At 31.5% G+C, this 23,017-nt stretch overlaps 1 protein-coding gene across 15 annotated transcripts in view; it reads left to right on the top strand.

Moving 5' to 3' along the window:
• The window catches only part of LOC115232477 (disco-interacting protein 2 homolog A), a 262,193-nt gene extending 243,084 nt beyond the window's left edge, over positions 1–19,109 (top strand). For 12 of the 15 annotated variants that reach the window (XM_029802370.2, XM_029802375.2, XM_029802363.2 and 9 more), the window contains 14 exons: positions 304–427; positions 575–616; positions 1,695–1,834; positions 2,170–2,331; positions 2,734–2,864; positions 3,206–3,297; positions 4,330–4,406; positions 4,567–4,737; positions 5,384–5,503; positions 6,179–6,253; positions 6,381–6,555; positions 7,977–8,027; positions 15,649–15,772; positions 18,693–19,109. In XM_029802370.2, coding sequence (XP_029658230.1) covers positions 304–427; positions 575–616; positions 1,695–1,834; positions 2,170–2,331; positions 2,734–2,864; positions 3,206–3,297; positions 4,330–4,406; positions 4,567–4,737; positions 5,384–5,503; positions 6,179–6,253; positions 6,381–6,555; positions 7,977–8,027; positions 15,649–15,772; positions 18,693–18,945 — 1,737 coding nt within the window. In that variant the 3' untranslated portion in view covers positions 18,946–19,109. The remainder of the gene's footprint in view (positions 1–303; positions 428–574; positions 617–1,694; positions 1,835–2,169; positions 2,332–2,733; positions 2,865–3,205; positions 3,298–4,329; positions 4,407–4,566; positions 4,738–5,383; positions 5,504–6,178; positions 6,254–6,380; positions 6,556–7,976; positions 8,028–15,648; positions 15,773–18,692) is intronic. The other 3 variants (XM_029802371.2, XM_029802365.2, XM_029802376.2) reach the window with 2 other exon arrangements.
• The last annotated feature ends 3,908 nt before the right edge of the window (positions 19,110–23,017 follow it).

Genomic DNA, 23,017 nt, shown 5'->3' with positions numbered 1-23,017 from the left:
TACATTAACTTATCTCTTCTGATGTATGCTTATACATTTGTGTTTTTAACTCCTCCTACTCTATCAGGTACAGTGATCCTGAGTGTTTTCATTGAGACTGCATTGAATTAGCAACTCTGTGATGCTCTGTTCATAGTTGATGTAGATTCATTCTGGATGTAATTTCAAACTGCTTTTCCATAGGCAGCTACAATTCCAAAGTGCAGTTCTTAATAAAAAGAAAGCATGTTATATGTAAACATCTTTATTTATTTAGTCTCTCTTTTTCTCCTATTATAAATCTTTTTTTTTTCTTGTTTCTAGGTGCAACCTGCACTTGTGATGACTTGCTCGCAATTACATAAGAAGGCTGAACGTATTGGTTGCCTACTGATGGAGAAGGGTCGTCTCAACACAGGAGACCATGTAGCTTTGGTTTACCCACCAGGTAAGGAAATGCTGATGTATATATTTTTAAAGATTACATTTATCTATCAGTCATTATGAGTACTCCATATATACAACTAAAATGTTTACCATTAACCACTAATTACAGTAATACTTTTCTTAATGTTTTTTCTTTTATTTTAAATAGGGCTGGACTTAGTTACTGCATTTTATGGCTGCCTTTTTGTGGGTAAGTAAAGAATTCACATTGTGCTTCTTATTGTAGTATTGTTGCTATGTAAACCCAGAATTTGCAGGTTAATTGCTTGCGTAGAAGTTGCCTCATTGGTTTGCATATTATTGTTTTTGTTGTTATTACTAATGGTGTTAAGTAATGGAGTTGTTTAAATATATTGTAACCCTTTCTCAAAGTTTGGAGCTTTGTACGAATGTTAGAAATTATTATCAACATTGTTATTATTGCTATTGTTATTTTGCTGGAAGAATCATTAGAGTATTGGAAAAAATATTTTGCAGTATTTAGTTACAGCTTTTCATACTCAGAGTTCAAATCTTGACATGGCCAAGTTTGCTTTTTATTCTTTTAGTCATGTATCTGATTCAAACTTGCTTGCCTTGTGCTAAATTAGAAACAGAATTCTGGTGGGGGATTGGTAGGTTTGTTAAAGTATCAAACAAACTACCTTGTAATATTTATTCTAGCTCTTTACATTCTAATTTCAAATCTCACCAAAGTCAACTTTGCTTTCATCCTTCCAGGGTTGATAAAATAAATTATCGGTGGTTGCTTTAATTAAATTACCTCTGTCCTCAAGATTACTGGCTTTATGCCTAAATTAGAAATTATTAAGGGTGGTGCATTGGCAGAATCATTAGAGTGTCAAGCCAAAGATGTAAAGAGCTGGAAGAAATGCCTTGCAGCATTTGATCCAGTTCTTTATTTTATTTTTTTGAGTTCAATTCCTACTACAGTCAACTTTGTTTTTCATCTTTCTGAAGTTTATAAAATAAATAACCAGTTAAATACTAGCTTCAGTGTAACAGTCTGTTCCACAACCACCAGACTAAAAATACAAGACCTTGTTTCTATGTAAGAAATTTTTTTTTTGTTTGTTTATAAATTCTCAATGAGCAGATTTATGTGAAAATTCCAAAGAAATTAGTCTTGACAAGTTGTATTTTGTAAAGTTAGCTTTACACTTTTGATTTCGAGATTGAGACAGTTCAAGAAAAGTTCCCATCCCACAGTTTCTTTTCAAATGTTCCTTGGAAGAAAAGTCCTAAAGTATTCCTTGTTCTCTTTCCAGGTTGTGTGCCTGTTACAATAAGACCACCACACCCACAGAATGTAGCCACTACCCTACCCACAGTTAGAATGATTGTTGAAGTAAGCAAGTCTGTGGCAATCCTTACAAATAACCCTATTGTTAAACTGCTGAAAAGTAAAGTAAGTAGTCCTTTCTCTGTTTCTCTTTTATATACTTGTAGCTTGTTGGATAGATTTTTGACACTCTGCTTCTAAAAATTGTTCACATAGCCCAACATTGTGTTAGCATCCATATGCTTTTGTTTGTGTCTGTTATTACCAGTTATCCCTTTGTTCATTTGTTTTACTTATGCACTGAGACATTATGTAAAATTGGCAAGTGGGTGTCCATATACATAGTCTGTTCCTAGTTAATACAAATGAAAATAGTTCAGAAGTTGTAAGTCCATTTTTAACAAGCTATATATAAGGGTAGTGTCATTATTGACAAAGTTTGTTCTTGATTTCATTAACAGGAAGCAGGTGCTGTTGTTGATCCCAAGACTTGGCCTCAGCTCTTAGATACTGATGACCTTGGCAAGAAGAAATTATCAGTTGTCTACCGTGCACCTACACCTGAGATGCTCTGTTACCTCGATTTCAGTGTGTCAACTACAGGAATGCTTGCTGGAGTCAAGGTAAGACTCTTATTTTCTCTTTTAATAAACATCAAAAGTATAATTTTTGCGCATGCAGACATATTTTCCCTAATGATAATTTGTCTGTTTGAATCTCTGTACTGAGGTGAATATTACCAAAATTTCTGCTTCATATTACATCCAATTTTCTCTAAATACATATTAATGTATTTTTACTTAAATTCACTCAGAAATTCTAGTTTTTATAAAATGATACACTCACTTACACATACTGAATGAAATTTTTAAATACCATAAAACTTATATGATTTGAATACTTCATAGGAATTGATGGTAAAGCATTGTAAAGGTTAATAAAATATTGAAATATAATTGAATACATTCTTATATTTACTTATGTCTCTGATCAATAATGTTTTATCTCTATTTATTGCATATTAGATGTCTCATGCTGCTGCCACAGCTCTTTGTCGATCTCAGAAACTCCAATGTGAGCTGTATCCCTCCAGAGACGTAGCCCTCTGCCTTGACCCATACTGTGGTCTTGGCTTTGTGTTATGGTGTTTGAGTAGGTAAGTACATGTGCAATCCACTTTATATGCCTTGCATAAGTTTTACTGAACAGTTGATAAATTATTGTTAGTGTGGTGTGGGGAAAGCTGTCACTAAATCAATGGTGATATTGATAAACATTTTAATTTTTATTTCCTTCTATAAATTAAAAAAGAAAATTATTTATTTGCTATTTGCTCTTTTCATCATCATCATCTCATCAAATTTTCTTCATACTGCCTTAGATATAAAACATCTGTAAATTTGCTTCTTTTCAAATGTCATAGACACAGTTATTTCTTGAGTTATTTTCTTAGTTGTATATCTTCACTGTTTTGATGTTCTTTGTTTCATTTTCCAGCATTTATTCTGGCCACCATTCCATATTGATTCCCCCATCAGAAGTGGAAGCCAACCCAGCAGTATGGTTAACTGCTGTCCATAACTACAAAAGTAAGAATTTATTTTGTTTAGTTTTATTGAACTTTAACATTTGCTTATAAAGAATTTTACATGAAACTCCAACTCTTGAAACAATCTGGATTTCTATAAGAAAATATGACTGTTATATTAAGCAAATCAAGTAATGTGACTGTTTTATATGCCATGTGATTGTCCTGTTAGGAAGTAATAGGATTAAGTAATGTTACAGCAAATAACAATGCTATTTTATCAGTAAATGATGTGACAATAAGTAATGTGGCTGTTTTATTAGCAGCTTTTCTGTTAGTAATTGTTAATGGTACAATTGCAGTTGCTGCCAGAACATTTATGTTAAGCTTTATACCATCCCTAATTGGGTAGACCTAATTATCAAAAGCATTCTAGCAGTAACTATCTAATTTTTATTTTCAGACACGGTGTATCTGTATCTATGTTGTCCGTTGCGTTTCTCTGTTTGCAAGATAGTAGGGTATTATTGAAGGATATTTAGCTTCTGTATCTAGCAGCATGAATGACTATTCTCTTGTTGACTCAAAAATTTAATTAAATAGTTTTATAGTGTTACAACAGGCAGATAGCTATATTAGATGTAGAAAATTTTATATAGAAAAACTACTTAGGAAAATTTGATCTTTAGCAAAACTTTAGCCCTTAAACTTTCAGTAAAAGTTCTTGTTTTCTCTTCATTAACTTTTTGTCAATGACAGAGTGTATGGTGCAGGACCATTGATTATAGTCATGAACATAAATTTTACAGCAACACTTGCATTATGAATCTGAGCAAAGCACATAGTCCTGTTTGTCTTATTGTGTATAGAATGACTAAAAGCATTTGATTCCCTGTCCACATTAAAATGGTTAGCTTCCAGCTACAAAAGTAAATGTAACATCAATCTGGATGTCGAAATATGCAAATTTGGACCTTCAGATACTTTAGATGTATTATATTTAATTATTTTCCTATTTACATGGCTGATTTGTTATATCGTTCTTTTAAGCTTCCTGTTTTGCACTGACATGTAATGTCTACTCTATTTCTAGCTCGTGATACGTTCTGTTCCTATGGTGTTATGGAACTTTGTACTAAAGGTTTGGGAACATCCACTGCGGCCCTTAAAGTAAGTCGCTCTTCTCCTTTTGTCTTCTAAATTATCAATAATAATTATAATGCTTTTTAATCATTAGTTAGTCATATGTCTACTTTCTTTTTGACATATTGATTTCTTTCTTATTTTGTATATTCTCTCATTTAAACAATAATTGTTTCTAAATTTTCAGGCCCGTGGCATCAATCTGTCTTGTGTGAGAACATGTTGTGTTATTGCTGAGGAAAGACCAAGAATTCAACTAACCACTTCATTTACAAAATTATTTGCCAACCTTGGTCTTGCTCCACGTGCAGTTAGTACCAGTTTCGGTTGCAGAGTGTGCATCGGAGTTGCACTCCAGGTAGGAAAATAGTCTTCACTAACATTTGAACATTTTCTTCTAAATCTTTTTCTGCTTATTTATGTACCAGTACTTTTGATAGAATTAATTCCAGATGATTCTATATATACAACATTAATTCTATAAATTTGGAAATTTAAAACATTACCTAATAATTCATTTTAAAAGCTTAATTGAGTTAATTAGCATTGTTTGCATCCCATCAGCAACTGATTACTTAATATTCAATTTCATGATAAGGAAACTGATTGTTCACTATGGCTTACATATTACAGATTCAAATTTGGATATGCAAACTAAAAAGTTGGTAAATAGAACACATTAAAATTTATTTGCAAACATGTCCAGAATATGTAGGGGTATATACAGATGGAAAATGCATATAGAATACCTAAAGCATTTTGAGTAGACTAAGGTTTGTAGTAATAATTTGTATAACAATCTAGAAACAGAATAATATAAGTTAAGATCAATTCAATAATGAAATACATGAAACTAACATCTTCAAAATAATGGGTTTATCAAATCTGTCTTTCCAATGTTATTAATCATAGAATACTGGCTTACATTATTTACAACAAAGAATTTAATTATTTTTAATTTAATCATAAATCCAACCTTTTTCACATGCTTCTGCTCTTTACAGGGTGCTTCAAGTCCTGAACCATCTACAGTGTATGTTGACTTGCGTGCTCTCAGGAATGACAGAGTGACCTTGGTTGAGAAAGGAAGTCCTCATAGCTTGTGTTTGCGGGAATCAGGAAAGGTACCCAACATTTAATTTTGAATTATGAAGTTTTTTTTATCTCAATCCTTTTGTTACTATATTTCAAACGAGAGTCCACCCATTGTTTAAATTAAATTCAAAAACTTAAAATTGAGTTCATGAAACACATTTTGTTTATTGATATATGAATATGGTATATGGACTACAACGAAATCTATGATGGAATTTTTGTCTCAAGACGTTGAAGTTGATGGTAAAGAAACGGATGCACTATAAAAATAAATTGCATGAATCTATCAAAATGTTTGAAGAAAACATCAAAATGAATTCATTTGCACATAAAAGCACACACAGTGGTGAAGTGATTCACTAATATAACTAAACAGAACTTGTTATTTACCTTATAAGTAAATTTAAATTACAGGTAAGTAAAAAAAATGAAAATAAAACACAAGGTAAAATTTGAAAGTGACATATTTTATAGAATTATATATACACAAATTTCTTTCATACAAAGCTATAAAGCATCCCACTCAACTTTATGCAGTGTTGCAGAATGCACATGAGAAACTCGTTTAAATTCATCCAATTTCTATCATTCATATTGTGTCCTGGAGGTATCTTATTTTAAATAGAGGATCATATGTTTTGCTCCATGTACTGATTGCAAATATTGATGCAACTTAGAAGGAAATATTGCTCTTATCTTTCTAGCTTCTTCCAGGAGTAAAAGTTGTAATAGCCAATCCTGAAACTAAAGGCCAATGTGCTGACTCACATCTTGGAGAGGTAAGATTTTTTTCAGCTTGAGTTAATTAGAGATTCATATTACTGTACTTTGCTGGTTGTTTGCAGTAAATATTTTCTTATCTTAGACATCTTCACACTACTATTAAGTTTATCTCTGTTGTTGCAGATTTGGGTGAGCAGCCCCCACAATGCCACTGGTTATTACAGTATCTACGGGGATGAATCTTTGCACAACGATCACTTTGATTCAAAACTTGCTACTGGAGACATCCATACTTCCTATGCCAGGACTGGTTTCCTTGGCTTCATTAGGCGTACTGAGCTAACACAATCTGACGGAGGTAAGATAATTAAATTCATTGAAAAGAATATGTTTCAATGAGATTAAACTACTAACTTAATCTTCAAATTTTGGGTGTATGCTTGTAGAACTTTGAATGAATGTTCATTTGTAGAATTAATTATGAGTCTTTTAAAGGTATTTAAGTTGCTAGAAGCAATGTCGGATTGTCACAGTGTTTGTTATGAAATATTGTTCAGATTATTATTTTGTATTTTCAGAGATTTAATCACTCATTTTTTAGACTATAGGTTTTATATCTCTTGAAGAGGTATGAAGTTCTGCTCAATTTGGTCATCAACTAACCTGGTACAAAGTAGAAAATTATACTATACCAATTATTTTATTTTACACCATTTTTATATGCTTTATTTCCTTAATTATTTCCAATTTACTCCTATTCTGTGTTTACTCATTTTCCTCTTATTTTGATTTCTAACTAATGCTTGAAACAGTTGGCTTTATGTTGCTGTGTATGTATCATTCTGAATCATCATATTTTATTGTGTTGACTAAAAAGACTTAACAGTTAATATTCATGCAAATTCTCCTAAAGAAACATAGCTGTATTTATAATGCACCCTACAATCACTGTTAAGTCATACATACGACAAGTTAACTTTTCTAATCTTAAGATAGAAAGAAAAAGATCTGAAAACCTGTACCTATCCTTTGGGTTTCTTATTCTTACTTCACACTTATTCTTAAATTGAAAATTTCCTGCTTGGTACAGAAGCATGAACTTTTAAAATATGATTTTATACTTTCTTGTTTTATGGATCATTTTATATTGGCATGGCTTCTGTGGAAAAACAAAATTCTTTCATCTTTGTTCCTTTACTTTTTGCGATGAGGCTGATGATTTCCATTGCCTTGAAGATTCTAGTTCCAATTTCATTTCCATCTCTCAGTGCCTTTTGACTAGCATCAATTTAAAATTTCTATGAAAAACGACTTTATCAGTTTCTTTACAAAAAACAACTTGACCAATTTCATTACATTCTATTTTATTCAAAAAAGTATTTTTCAGCAAATTAGACTAAAAAATATAAATTTACAACGTAAAAATATGAAATTTAATATTTTTTTATCAAAATATATTTTTGTGGATGACATTAATCAAATAACATTTAACCCTGGTTTTTAATTATATTCTGAATATGTAGGGGAATATTACCTGTATCTTTATTGCTCATTAAACTAACTAATCTCTCATAGTCCTCACCCCTTAACATTATTTAAACTGTAGTGTTTTTTTTTTTATTTTTGCTTTGTTTTTTTTAACTGAATTTTCTTGATATTTTTCTAAATTTTGATTTTTTTTGTCTGTTATTTTCTTTTCTTTTCCCTTTTGCTTTAGTTATACAACATTTTGAAATTATAGTGAAATGCTTAGGTTTTTCATTTGTTTGTATTTTTTAGTTTTTAATCATGAGCAGAATCCTGGCCAACAACAGACTTCATCATCAGCAGGTTCACCATTACAATTTGTTCCATTTCTTATATCTTTATTTCTCTCTATTATTAAGTATATATAATGAAATGATTAGTAGATCTCACTCTTGTCCTCTCCATATCAAACTTAACAACTTCCTACCCATCAGGAATAGGCCTTCACACTGCCCTCATTTTTACTTATTACTGATTGTTTATATTTAGTTTTTTTTTTATCCTTGCCTATACAAATGGATGCCCCTGATTTTATGGATTGCCCTTCATTTTCTCTGCTGCACCACATGCTCAATCCAATTCCTCCACCCCATATTGACTGCATGTGCCCTCTTGCCATTTCCTGCACCTCTATCCATTTATCTCTATCCAGTTAGCTTTTAAGAAATAAAAATCTTAAGCTTCATAAGTGCCTGGAGGACTTATAAAAATAACATTGGGATTTGAAACATTTGGTCCAGTTCTTTATGGATTAACAATTGTTACTATTCCCTCCCACCAGCTCCTTAGAGTTGTCATTATTATTAAAAGGAAATGAACTTCATTTGGCAAGAATACAAAAACACAGAGTTCAATTATAGTGTGTATATTTCTGTGAATATTTCACCCCATCATTCTAATGCATAGACTGTTCTTTAAGTTTGTTTCTTCCTTTAAATTTAGAGGGTTTCTATTGACACTTTGCCCCTAGTTTGCTTTAAGTCTGATAATAACTTGATCATTTCATTAGTTTACATAAAATTTTAGTCCAATGTTTTAGTTCTTCCCTCTATGATGTCAGAATAGCAAGGCTCTCAATTCTTTCTGGTTTACTTTCTTTTGGAAGGACATTTCTTTCTGTCATGGATTATTTTTGTTGCTCCTCCCAGTTTTTAATATATTTTATCCTGATGGGTATCAAATGATTCGTTTTCTTTTTAAGTTAGAAGAGAAGTTATCTACCTCTCTTTACTATATATATATATATATATTACATATGTATGTGTGTATGTATATTTATATGTATATATGTGTGTATATATATATATATATATATATATATGTGTGTGTGTATATATATATGTATATATATATATATGTGTGTGTGTGTATATATATATGTATATATATATATATATGCGTGTGTGTATATATATGCATCTATATATATGTATGTATATATATGCATCTATATATATGTATGTATGTATATATATATGTGTGTGTATATATATGTATATATATATGTATGTATATATATGCATCTATATGTATGTATGTATATGTATATATATATGTATGTATATATATATGTATGTATATGTATGTATATATGTGTGTATATATGTATGTATATATATATATATATATATTATATATATATATATATATATATATATATATATATATATATAGATGTGTGTGTGTGTCCATGTTGTTCTTGCTGTTCATGTTGTTTTCTATGTTGTGGCATGTAAAATGTCATCTCACTCGGTATATGGATATAGTTGCAGATTTACAAGAACAGTGTCTACTTCTCTTTAGTGACTGTAGTTACCTAGCTCTCTTAGATATGACTATTTTCTCTATGTTGTTCCTGTCATGTCTTTCTGTTGTGGCATGTCCTATGTCAGCTCAGTCCTTAACAATGTAGTTATCAGTAAATGTTAATTTGTAGTACCACTTGGCGAAATAAACATATCACTCTAGATCCCTGTTCACTAGCTAAATAAATTTCGTAAGTAGAAGCCATAAGCTTGCTGCTGTCATCTCTTACAACAGTTTCAATATTGAAATTTTACTTTCTAGTCCAAAACCATGATTGCCAAAATGAGTGTAATATTCTTGGCTACATTTTTGTTTATGTTATATCTTTATTTTTTGTGTTTATTTTAAAGTTTATTCCAAAATTAGTTGCTTTAACCTTGGTTTAAATGTCAGGAACACTCATAATTGTTAAATCTATAAATCTATAAATTATTTGTTTGTTCAACAAGTTAACTGCCCTGAATCATTAAGCCCCAAGTCTTGGATTATACCCCATCGTTTATTACATCTTGTTATCTGACTAACAGGTTTTTAAGTAGGATTCTAATTCTTACTTAACATGTTTTGCTTAAAAACTTTTCTTTTAACATAAGATTGTTAAAATTATTTCTGCCCTATTTCCTTGATTGTTATGTATTTTGCACATGATTAAATCAGTGATCCAGAGTTGTAGCGTGAATCAATATTTTATTAATGGAAATAACATAAATAATGGTGATATGGTGATACAGATATCTCAAATGCCTTTATATTTGAATGGTTGTCATGGAAAATAAAAGTTTCCATTTAAATAGCCAGCTTTTAATACCAGTATGTCAACACAAGAAAAGAAAAGTCCAAACAAGGGGATTTCCACCTTGCACTAAATGGGTTTGCTGCTAAGTGCTTCAAGGCAGGCATAAGAATTAATGTTGGGGCTGTATTGATAAGTGAAGAAAGGGTGGAGGCTGGATTGGATGCTAGAATTGCAGGTGATCCTTAAAAGAGGTTGGCGCAAAAGCCAAACTCACTATCTTCAATTTGATTTTCATGCTTATCCTTACCTATGATCATGATTGTTGGGTAATGACCAAAAAGGTACAGATGCAAATTCAAGCATCTGAAATGAGGTTTCTCTGAGAGATCTCTGAAGTAATATTACTTGATAAGATGTATACCTCAGAAATCAGGGATTCTTCCAAGATCAAGCTGCTATCTCTCTGCATTGAGAGATCACAGGTTCAGCACTACAGACATGTCACAGGAATGAATCATAAGATCTTACAGGCGAAGTAGGGGTATACCGAGAATGAGATGATTGGATGATATCCATAATCTCAGTTGGCTATACTTGGGGATCCAGCTGGTGAGTTTAATGATGGTTTCCTCTGATAGGATCCTTTGGAGGAGGTGCCTGAGGATTTCTACACCTATGATCCTCTCAGGAATAGTGGATGAAGAAGATGGATAGATAATATATATATGTTATGAGTGGTTTGTGTTGATTGTTGCCATGCTTATTTAGAGTTTAGCTAGAGGTACAGCATCAGACAGAGAACACCATCTGTCAATAAAAAAATTTATCAGCCTGTTTCAGAAACTTTATTAAAAACTTCAAGTTACTTATCGTACTGTTCTTATTAAGAGTGGCTTTCTGTTGAGTTAAACTATTGTAACCAAATGAAGTATAAGAAACTGCAGTATAAAATGACTAAAATACGGCTATTTATGTAACAAAAGGAAACATAATATTGATGTTGTAGTGTTTCCAAGTAACCTCGGTCAGTTTTTCTTGGGTAGACCTGTAGCAAAGATGTAGTTAAGCAGTAACTCATCCGCTTAACAAATATTATCTTTTGAACTGTTTCACTTTCAAGTATAATCTATACGAGTTGAATCTTCAAAAGTGCACCTCAAGAAGAACAATCTTTGTACTTGAAATTATAAAATAACATTTCATTTGCTAAAATGGTTGTACTAAGTATAATTTGTAAGCTTATACATGTATATAGATCCTAATATTAATAAGACAGATCAATGTAAATGGTTGTCTTCCACAGTGTAGTGCTAAATGCCTTTCAGTAATTAGTTTCATACATCTGGGTGTCAGGTTCCAATCTCAAAGGACTCAAGTTATCTTTTCACCACTTTTGAATTAATTTGAGTACCACTAATATATCAGTATCAGTTCTGGTCACCATATCAGTCTTTCACCACAACTGACCTTGTGTTTGCTAAGACTTCAATATTTATAGAAAAAAATAACCAATTTTTGAAATTTTGTTTTTATCAATTTTGCATTAATTTATACTATGTCATAGTTGAACCTACCTCTGGCATGCAAATCATTTTGGCTGGGGTTTTTTTTCATTTTTTAAAGCATGATAACACAAAAAGTGCAATGGTCGACTCACATCAAGCCTTGGGCATGTTGATCTGAACCAAAACACCTTGCTCAGCTCTTGATTTAAAAAATAATAATCTATTCAATTTATTCTCAACATTTGTAACACATTCTTTTCCCTGCCATCCTGTGTGTATGTAGGTGACAAATTATAAGTTTGTTTGTATACATGTTGTGCATGTGAGTGTGTGCTTTTATAGATAAGATTAAGAAAATGATGTATAAAAAATAGTCTTGATTTGATAAATGATCCTAGCTACTCCCCATATCACCCCTCCCTCTCTCAAAAAAATCAAGTTTTAGAATGCTCACTACATATAGTATAGTTTAAAATATATATTAATAATTTAATATAAATAGTCTTTATTAGCAGGGTAGGTTATAAAACATAATCCCTGATTTAAATATCTGAGTGAATGATGTAGTATGTACAAAAGATATTCTTGCAGTTAGAATACCCAGGCATTTTTAACAATGCCTTAACTGCATTTCAATAGATGTTATGCTTGTGAATACATTTATACAATTCTGTTTATGAAATTCTCTTCCACTCTAAAGCCCTAATGCTTCTGGGACTGGCCTGTTTTTATTTATTTTCCATTCCCACTATTCATCCAAGTGGCTGTGATAGGAAAGGTATATCTCTGTGGCAGTATAACTGCAGACGTATTAGAGGGTTGAATAGAATACCTTGTTGTATTTGTTCCAATTCTCTACACTTTAAGTTCAGATCCTGTCAATATCAACTTTACTTTTTGTCCTTTGGCGATTGATAAAGAAAAATATCAGTCCAGGGTGGTTGATAAGTGGGATTGTTGGAAGGTTTGGTGCAATACTTTGAGGTACCTGTTCCAACTCCTTGTATTCTGGCTAGACTGTCTGCTGTGACCCTGGTACCAAGCTGTTTCAGCCCAGATCAGAGAAGCGTTGATAATATAAAGTAAAGCAAGCTTTAGACTCCATCACACTACTGCATCTAATTCTGATGAATTTGGTTTAGTCAAATTCATAAACTACCACTGTTAAGTAGCCATTCCCTTTCACCCACACATGAAATTAGGTAGGAATATAAACCAATCTACAATACAGTAAGTGATTGAAAAAGAGCATGAACAAACTGAAATCGAATTTAATGATGACAATGATATTAGTTGGCCTTTAGTTCTCTGGAAGGCCTCAACAACAAATTATTTTATCTGAAGATATGTGCAATATATAAATTTATCTAGCATTAAGATAAATTTACTTTTATTTCCATTGGTTAATTTCAGATTAAAATTCCCTATCTTAATACTGCTTCAGTATTTCTTTTTGGTAATTTCTTTTTCTTCTGAAAAAAAAAAATCTTGTCAAAATACATTTATTTCAATTCTTTAACAATATTGCCTCTTCCCTGCAGAAAGATGATGAAGTAGAGGTTTTTACATTTTAGTCAGAGCAACCAAAATCCATTTCTTTTGATAGCTATAACCATGCATGTTTGAGACTATGGTACCATGTTTTATAGTAACAGAGGAGCATGGATCTAAGTTTCAAAGTTCCATTTGGAATAGAACCACCCCAGGATATCATACTTCACCAAATAGATCAAAATTCAACAAGAAACCAATAAACCTTTTGCTAGCTTCGAAGATATTTTTGTCTAGTAAATGGGTTTTAAGTTTGTGCAGATAGAAATAAGTTGTCTAATTAAGTGTTGTTTGGTTTATTTCATCTTAATCAATATCTACACTCCATGTATTGACCACTTTTACAAGTGTCCATCTGCCTTGATTGAACTTTCATCCCTACTAATTATCAACTAACATTGTAATTGGAATATGCTTATGTTGTTGTTGTTGATGTTGTAATATATATGAGTAAGACAGACCTAATAATTTCATTACAGGATTAATTTTTATCTCTTTTTATTATTTAGAAGGTAATTGAAGGGTTTCCTGGTTTGTTTGAATGTTGTGGATATTGCTGTTCCTTTGAACAAATCTATATTTGAATGTCCTGTTTATTGTCATGTTTAGCTGGCTGTATTGTTTGGTATTATATATGTTGTCAAATGTATTGTTACAAAATGTTCAAGTTTCAGCTTCTACCAAATCAGAACTGTTTAATCAACACGATAAGATTAAGCAGAAATAAATATAGTCACTTGTGTTTTCCTACAAAAATTTGGAAACTTATCAAAGGGAGGTTTTATTTCAAAACTTCCAAGAACTGCTATGATAATATGTATTCTGGCTGACTGTCTGCTGTGACCCTGGTACCAAGCTGTTCAGCCCAGATCAGAGAAGCGTTGATAATATAAAGTAAAGCAAGCTTTAGACTCCATCACACCACTGCATGTAATTCTGATGAATTTGGTTTAGTCAAATTCATACTTCTTGTCTTTTTGAAAGACACTGTTATATAAACTATTGTATTAAGTAGAGAAGATATCTTCACGTCCTTCAGGATGAAAACTGTTGCCAAATAACTGATGCCCTTTCATAAATCTGCAGTGCTTGCAGTCTGGAAAGGAAATCAATTCTTAAATTCTTACTTTCATATTTCATGTATTATAATAGTTTTTTTGTTTTTTTTTCCAGCTTCAATGTTTAGTTTGTTTTTACTGAAATATATTGTGTTTCCTGTTATATTGATATTTATTTCACAGCATTTCCCTTATTTCATATATTTTGGAATAACAACATATATTGACTTGACTTAGATAAATTTTATGTAAAAACATTTTTAGAATATAGATTTATTCTGCTTTACCAGCTGTAAGACTTTTTGTAGGTGAAAAAAGAAAACAAAGTTCATAAATAAACTAAATTTAGTTTACTGTGTTTTGGGAATTCTACCAAAAATTCTAGACTTCATAAATTTTCCAAATCTTTTGATTTTCCATAGAGATCTACATACTTAAACACATAGGAGTTGGCTTGTTATTAACCCAGCTTGTTTTAACTAATTTCTAAGTAGTGTAAAAAAAGAGAAAAGGCTAATCATTTCCTAATCACAACTTCAGTTTCCACAATGTAAAGCAAAGACAAGATCTAGATATGTTTTTGGTGTAGGACAAGTTAATTTTCCACAAAAGGAATTCAACTCAGCACTGCAAAAGTAATGAAAACTTGTCATTTTTATTTAGCTACTTTAACAACCATAGTAGCTGTAGAGTTAATAACGTCTTATGCAGTGCCTCACTTGATTGTCTAGTGCTCTATCTTCTTGGACATATACAGATCTCTATATGTAGACGTTAAGACTGATTTAGTAACCATGAATTAAAGAAAAGTAAATAACTCCATTCATTGTTAAAAAGCAATGACTTCCTCAATCATGCATAGTAAAAACAGATTTACTTTCGATAATATCTTGGTATCCATTGATATCAATAAACTATGACTAATATACGAAGTATCTTCAACTCATGCTACTTTATAATTTATTAACCAATTTGGGTTTGTATCTTTCAAGTAGTATTTTTGAAGTCACAAAGCTTCTTTGTTCCTAATGAAAAATAATCTTATTACAAATGTAATTTTTCATTAACTTCTCTCCAAAGAATAATAATATTTTACATCTTTAATCTATTTTATAAGAGAAAAGTGAACGAAAATTAACTGTGAAATTTATTTCCCCATGATAATTTTTAGTAACTTTAATCAATGTCTACAATGCTTTTTTTCTGATTACTGTTCTCCTTTTGAATTACAACAAATTGCAAAGTTTTTATTCTACTCTTTTCCGCAGAGCGCCATGATGCTATATTTGTGGTTGGTAGTCTTGATGAAACAATTATGTTGCGTGGTATGCGCTATCATCCAATTGATATAGAGAATTCTGTCCTTCGCTGTCATCGTAAGATATGTGAATGGTATGTATCTAACATCTATTCTGTTGCCATTTATCTAAGTGTGACACCATAGAAAAAAATAATAAATGTAATGCCAATAAATTGGAAAACAACTGTTAGTATTATTTGTTAAGTGACCAATTATCATGAGTCCACGGTGATTGTTCTTAAAATAAATGCTCAGTCTGAAGTCTAATAAATATGTAAACTACAGTTTACCCCTTTGCTGTGCTTACATAAATTCAGTCATCATCATCATCATAAGGAATAAGTTTTTCTAAGATCTACCTGTAATACAGAGGCCAGCCTTGTCACATTCTGTGGAGTGCTCCGCTTGCACATTAATTTCATGAGCAGGTTGTTCTATTGATCAGATCAACTGGAACCCTCATCATTATAACCAACAGAGAGCCAGAAAATAAACTGAGATATCTGACTGTGCTTCAGTATTTGAATTCATTCGCACTGAAGTCTATTTTCTGGCATTTTAAAATTGTACTCAAATAAGCTAAATTTATTTCAAACTTTATTTTGTAATAGCCATTTATTTTTTTCTGAGTTGTGTATCTGGGTATGGTTGATAACAAAATAAAATGAAAATAGCATTGGAAGATATCAAGGAAAGAAGTGTTGAGCAAAATTAATGAAAAGTATTATAATCAAGTGATAAATAGTGTACCTGTGTCTAAGAAACTATGCAACTAATAGACAAATATTCCATCAGAAACAGATATGCCTGATATGCCATACTGCTAAGTACTCCTCCTCTTCCTACTGTTCCATCCTTATTACAATGGGTGCAGTTCAATACCAATCCCTCTTTTATTTTGATACCCAAGGTCTCACACTTCCCCACTTAAAAAAAAAATTACTTTTCTGTTCCTAACAGTTATTGGGCTGTAATTTTTATCTGAAGGTGATGGAGATAATCAAGAACAATTACTTGGTTATTTCGTCCTTTTCTGATCACTAACATAATCTCAACAGGGCTAGTTCAACTGCAAACCTTGTATTCTATATCAACCATTTGTGAGATCCTATTTTTTCTGTAAAACTTTGAAGGAGTCGTTTTTGACATCAACAAGACTTTTTAATCCTTATCTGGCATGAAAAATTAGAGAAGCCACTCATTTATTTGCACCACTTAGTGTTAGTTACCTAAATCAGCTGAATCTGAAGTTTCTATTCAAGTTATTGTTGCATGTCTTCAGCTCTCTTTCAGAAGTACCCTAGGGTTTGGTTGTTTTCCTTTCAAATTTCCTTCTCTACAACATCGTGACAGTGACATTGCCAACTTTCCTTACTTTCACACATAACGACTACAACATTTCCTACCTAGCATGCTCACCTTTTATGAATAGAGACCTTTGGGAAGCCTACAATCAAATCCTATTCAGCAACACTAAACAGACACTACATCTGTTTAGTAACACACACACACATCACTACAGCAGCCTGCTTATTTAGGAACAATACCTAACTGATGCAGTCTGTATATCTATTGATTACAACGATGTCAGATAACCATCTATAGTAACCACTCATATTTTGCATTATCAGTCTTTATTACTAGAAAGGGCTTTCTTTTCAGATTCCATAAATACTAAAGCCATGACCATTTGCTAAATTTGTGGAATGCTCATATACATTGTATGCTTGAGTATACTGTGATATTTAGAATAGTGAATTCATATATTCTAGTCTTAATTCCAAAAGTGAACTTTCTATATAAAAATCAAGCTTTAATCACTAGCAACCCTGCTATCTGTCTCTATTGTGATTCACACTAAACATTAACTGCATTTTAACATCATATGTTTACTCAGATCTGTCAAGGAGAGTCTGAAAGTTTATGAATATCACTATTTTTCTTCCTTTAATCTAGAAACAGATTATCGATAATCTGTGAATATTTGTTTTAGCATGGTACATTTCTGAGGAAACCCCTCTGTTTATTTACATATAAGTTCATAGATTTTGTTTCTGATAAATAACTGGGAATGTACAGCTGATCAAATCAATCAAATGCCAACCTATTGACTGTGTCTTGGTCAATGATTCTATCAAACTTGTTCTAAATAGGAATCATACAAGGGTACCACTTAATGCAAGAATTAATAGAAAAATATTTCATTGACATGCACTGTTGAGTTCAAATTCTCCATTGAATAAAACAATGCTTCAGACCTTAGCGAGTGATTATGGAACAACTGTTGAAAGATCTATGAGTATGTGTTTGTCATATACTTTCATGAATTGTACAATAATGCTATTTTAGAATGGGAACTGCTATAGACCAAAATGATCTTATGATCTTCATGTCTTAATATACTGCTTCATAGCAGTAGTTATGATGCTGATCCCTTTTAACTAGGCATGTCATTTTTGTAAAGGAGGTGTGTATAGTTGACTAGACCAGTCTCCCTTTTTAAAGTGGTTGTTATTTTATCAACATTTTAAGAAATGAAATGAAAGCAAGAGATAATTCCAACGGGCATTAAAATGATTGGTAAGTTCATGAATTAGAAAGTCTTAATGATGGTACAATCCATGCAAGCATGGACAATGGATGTTAAATGATGATTAATGTTGATATGTATTTTATTAGAACAATATAGTTTGCATAAAGCATTGTCTGATATATGTAAATGCTTTTAATTCTTTGTGTGTGTGTGTGTATATATATATATATATATATATATATATATACTCCCTTAATCATATAAATTATGAATAATATAATATTTCCCATAGAAAATCTGTCCAAACCCAGAACTTTTTAAATACAAGCTAAAAGTACAAAGCATCATCAACCTGTATTTTTTATAATTTGCATTGTTTTGGCTTTATATAAAAAAAAAAAATAAAAAACATTTATATATATATGTATGTATATGTATTGTTTACCTCTAAAGCTATTTTCCTCCTTTGTTTTTTACAGTGCTGTGTTTACCTGGACCAATTTACTGGTCGTTGTTGTTGAACTGGATGGAAACGAAAATGAGGCTCTTGATTTGGTTCCCTTGGTAACCAATGTTGTACTAGAAGAGCACTATTTGATAGTCGGTGTTGTTGTAGTTGTTGATCCAGGAGTCATTCCTATCAACTCTCGTGGTGAAAAACAACGTATGCACCTCCGAGATGGCTTCCTCGCTGACCAGTTGGATCCAATCTATGTTGCCTACAATATGTAACAAGCTGAACAGTGGCAATGGACATACAACTGTTTGCTTAGTATACATACACACATGCGCATGTGTGTGCATGCATGTGTGTGTGTGTATGTATATATATATATATATATATATATGCATGTGTGCATATGTATAGGGTTGTATGTGTTTGTATATACATATATATGCACATATATATATATATACATATATATATGTATATATATACATTTATATATTTAAGCATACATGTATATACATATATATATATTACACACATATATACATAAACACATACAAACACACATATATATATATATATACATACATATATATATATATTGACCATTCACCCTAGTGTTTCTCCTCTCTACAACTTCTCTTGTGCCATTGGCAGACAGAGACAGAGAGAAAAGTGAAATAGAGAGAGAGAGAGGGGGGAGAGAGAGAATCATGAAAAGAGACCATAACTATTAAGTATTAAAATTTAAAATCTTTTTTAAAAAAAAGTATACATACATACACACACACACACACACACAATAATCCGAACAAAATATTTAAAAAAAAAAAAAAAAAAAAGAATAAAATACAAAGACAACGATGTTGAATGCTGTAACGACTGAAATTCTTGAACAGAAGTATAACTTTTCCATCGCAACATCAAGTATTGATCAAAATTTTGGTGAGAAAGAGTGAAAAGAAACACACATTCATATACATATATACATTGACATACATATGCATTTGCACACACACAAACATATATATATATATATGTATATATATATTATATTATCATTTGCTCTTATTATTAGTACATTATCATTTAAAAGTGCTCTATACTTGTTTTCATTTGAACTTATGCATTAGTGTGTGTGTGTCTATCTGTCTAACAATCTGAAAGGCTGCATTGGCACTAGGTTTATCACTGTTTATGCCTTCTCCAATTAGCTGAAGTACACATTAACTAGTATGACTATCTCGATGTACCAACAACTTGCCTAATCATCACACACACACACACACACACACACACACACAGTCACCAACATGGGTGCAGCAGTTGCTCCATTGATGGATTAATGAATGTATCTTGTGTATGAACTTGCTAGAAATGAGCACCATAGCTATATTTCTTACACACACACACACACACGCATACACACACAGAGAGAAGACCATATACTGCCGCTACTACTACTATTATTACCACTATTACTGCTGCTACTACTACTAAAGTTAAACAGAGCTGATAACATCTCATTGTATGTATCTCTTTAAAATTTAATATATCTATGTACATCTACACACTTGATGTATACGTATGTACCCTAAACACCAGATGTAAATGTATCTACACAGCAGCTGTGCATCTAGAGACCAGATGTACATCTGTTTACACTGTCACTTGATGGCTGTCACTTAGTAACACTGACAACATTGAAAGATCAACAAAATAATAAATGAAAAACATTAAAGTAAAAAAAAAGAATAAAAAAGAACAACAGGAGTGATTTGTAGGGAGTTTTTTAAGTGTATGAGGGGTGGGATATGTGTTTATTTGCCTCTTTTATTGTTTTTGTTTTGTGTGGGGATGTTTATCAGATATATATATATATGTGTGTGTGTGTGTGTGTGTGTAATTGTCTCTCCCTATATTTCTTCCTATTAACATGTCGGATTTTGTTGTGATGGGCACTTTATACAGTAAGAAGCCTGCTATTGTCGAGTTGAATTGAGATTGTGACATGGATTCAATTCCTGATTTGAAGCCATTTCGCTTCACATACACACACACACATAGGCTAATGTTCTTGGAAAAGGCATGACTGTCATAACTCCCTTCCCACACTTCCCAAAGTTATAGGGCCTTTGCGCCTAATGAAACAAAACCATTATGTTGGATTTTGTTTTGTTAATTCCTCTGTTTTTCTTTTATATATATATATATACATACATATATATATATATATATATATATATATATATATAATCAATAAACTATTTGAAAAATGTTTGATAGTATTATATATGATATATAATATGGTGTGGTGTGGATCAGAAGGGGTGGGACTTCTTTAATTTGTTTCTTTTTGTTTTGTATTGTATTATTTTTTTTTGTTGTTGTTTCATTTTTAATTTAAATGTTAGGAAACTAATTTAATAATGTTTATTTTTCATTAATTTTTGTTTTAATTTTTTTTCTCCTTCCTAATAAATCTGTTGTTATAATAACTAACCATCTTGGCAAATGCCTTCCTTGTTTTTCTGTGCTTTCTTTTCACCTTTGTGTATCTGTTCTATTTCCCCATATTCACACACACACACACTTTACATTTTATTTGACCTAACCTGACCAATATATATACACACAAGTATACATGCACCTACATGGACACATATAAGCATGTATACATGTAGCCTAATATCTGTTTCTCTGCTATCCTTGACCTTTCTTTTACTGCTGTCTTCTGTAAGTCAAACACATTTGAACAAGTTGCAATTAACCAAAATTGTTCAGTTGCTCACTTTAACCTCTGACTCCCCCCACAACACATATACACATGATTGTGTAGATTCTGATAGCATTAATGACTGCTGTGGTTCATTAATCCATGTCAAATCTCTACTACTGATGTTAATGCTGCTCCTTGTTGGTCATTCCAAACTGCTTTTTATTGCATGCATGTGTGAGTGCTTATATCTATGAGTATGATATGTATGTGTACTTCATTTTGTCAGTTTATACATTCTTTTATATTCCAACTATTTCCCTCAGATCTCTCTTTGTCTTATACACACACACACACACACACACACACACTCACAAAACACACCTGCTCATTACACATGGAAAGTTGCAAGGGTTTGACTTGATATAATCATAATCTTCAAATTAAGAAAAAAGATTACACACATACAGTTACACTCTTACACAATCAAATTGTTTAACCTTAAATGTGCAGTGTATAATATATTCATGTTTGTAAATCTCACCTTCATTTTCTGAGTTTTTTTTAGTCAACCCATGTCATTCCAATGTTGTACTTATGTAGACATGTACCCTGTAAGCTGATTTTATATGTAACTTCTGTCAACTTGATGAATATACACAACTGTTGTGTTTTAAACAGCAGCTTTATTCATCTATTTACTAATCACTGGATTTTTTTTAACTGCTTCAAAACCTTACAGGTTATCTTAAACTTGGCATTATGATAATATAAAGTAAAAAGTCCTTAATTATGCTAACAATCCCTGATCTTTTAGTTGGAGAGCTCTACCTAAAATAGTGGTTAGCTATTGCTGAATAATGAACTCATTTTATGTGCTAGGCCATGCCTCTACCTGAATATGTGTTGTCTAGTTCATATTGGCATTAAAAAATAAATTGACATGCAAAAAGTTATAATCACACATGTACAGAAAACAGCTGCCATAGATATCTATCTCATCTCCCCATGATATATAAATTAGTCCATATTTGTGAACTATCACCTAAATCACTTGAGAAGAAGAAGAAATGCTATAAACCAGTTTCTTCTTCAAGAGGAATAGGTGTTTGCAGTCTTCTTGGTCTACTTTGTTTTGATAATTAGTTATTTTTTATTCTTTGAAAATCATGTAATCACTCTTCAAATGTGCAAGGAATAATCACTGACCAACATCAGTTCTTTCTCTTGCTAACACTTGATAGTCCATATTAATTTTCGCTATCTTATTCTTAGTTTAGGAGCCAATTATCTATTTGCTATTTTTTTAACCTTTTTATTGTTGCTGTTATTTTTTAAAAATATAAATAGCATCATTATCTCAAGCCTCTAGTTCTTAAAAGCTTCACTTCTATCCCTCCATTATTCTGGGCCACTTGTTTTCCTTTTATATTTTAAATGGTACAGTCTAAGCTCTGAGTGTTGGCAATTTGAGAAGTTATTTCAGACTGTATGCATAACAGGTCTTTTTTTTCATTTGAGTTGTAATCTAGAATTGAAAATAAAATATATTTGAAACAAATTATAGATGCAGACATAAAGCACAGGTGAATTGGAATCAAAAGTAATTTGATATTTTGATATTCTTTCAACAAGTC

This window comes from Octopus sinensis, linkage group LG2 (genome assembly GCF_006345805.1).
Source record: "Octopus sinensis linkage group LG2, ASM634580v1, whole genome shotgun sequence".
Classification (NCBI taxonomy): domain Eukaryota; kingdom Metazoa; phylum Mollusca; class Cephalopoda; order Octopoda; family Octopodidae; genus Octopus; species Octopus sinensis.
This window is presented reverse-complemented; position numbering and strand designations above follow the sequence as displayed.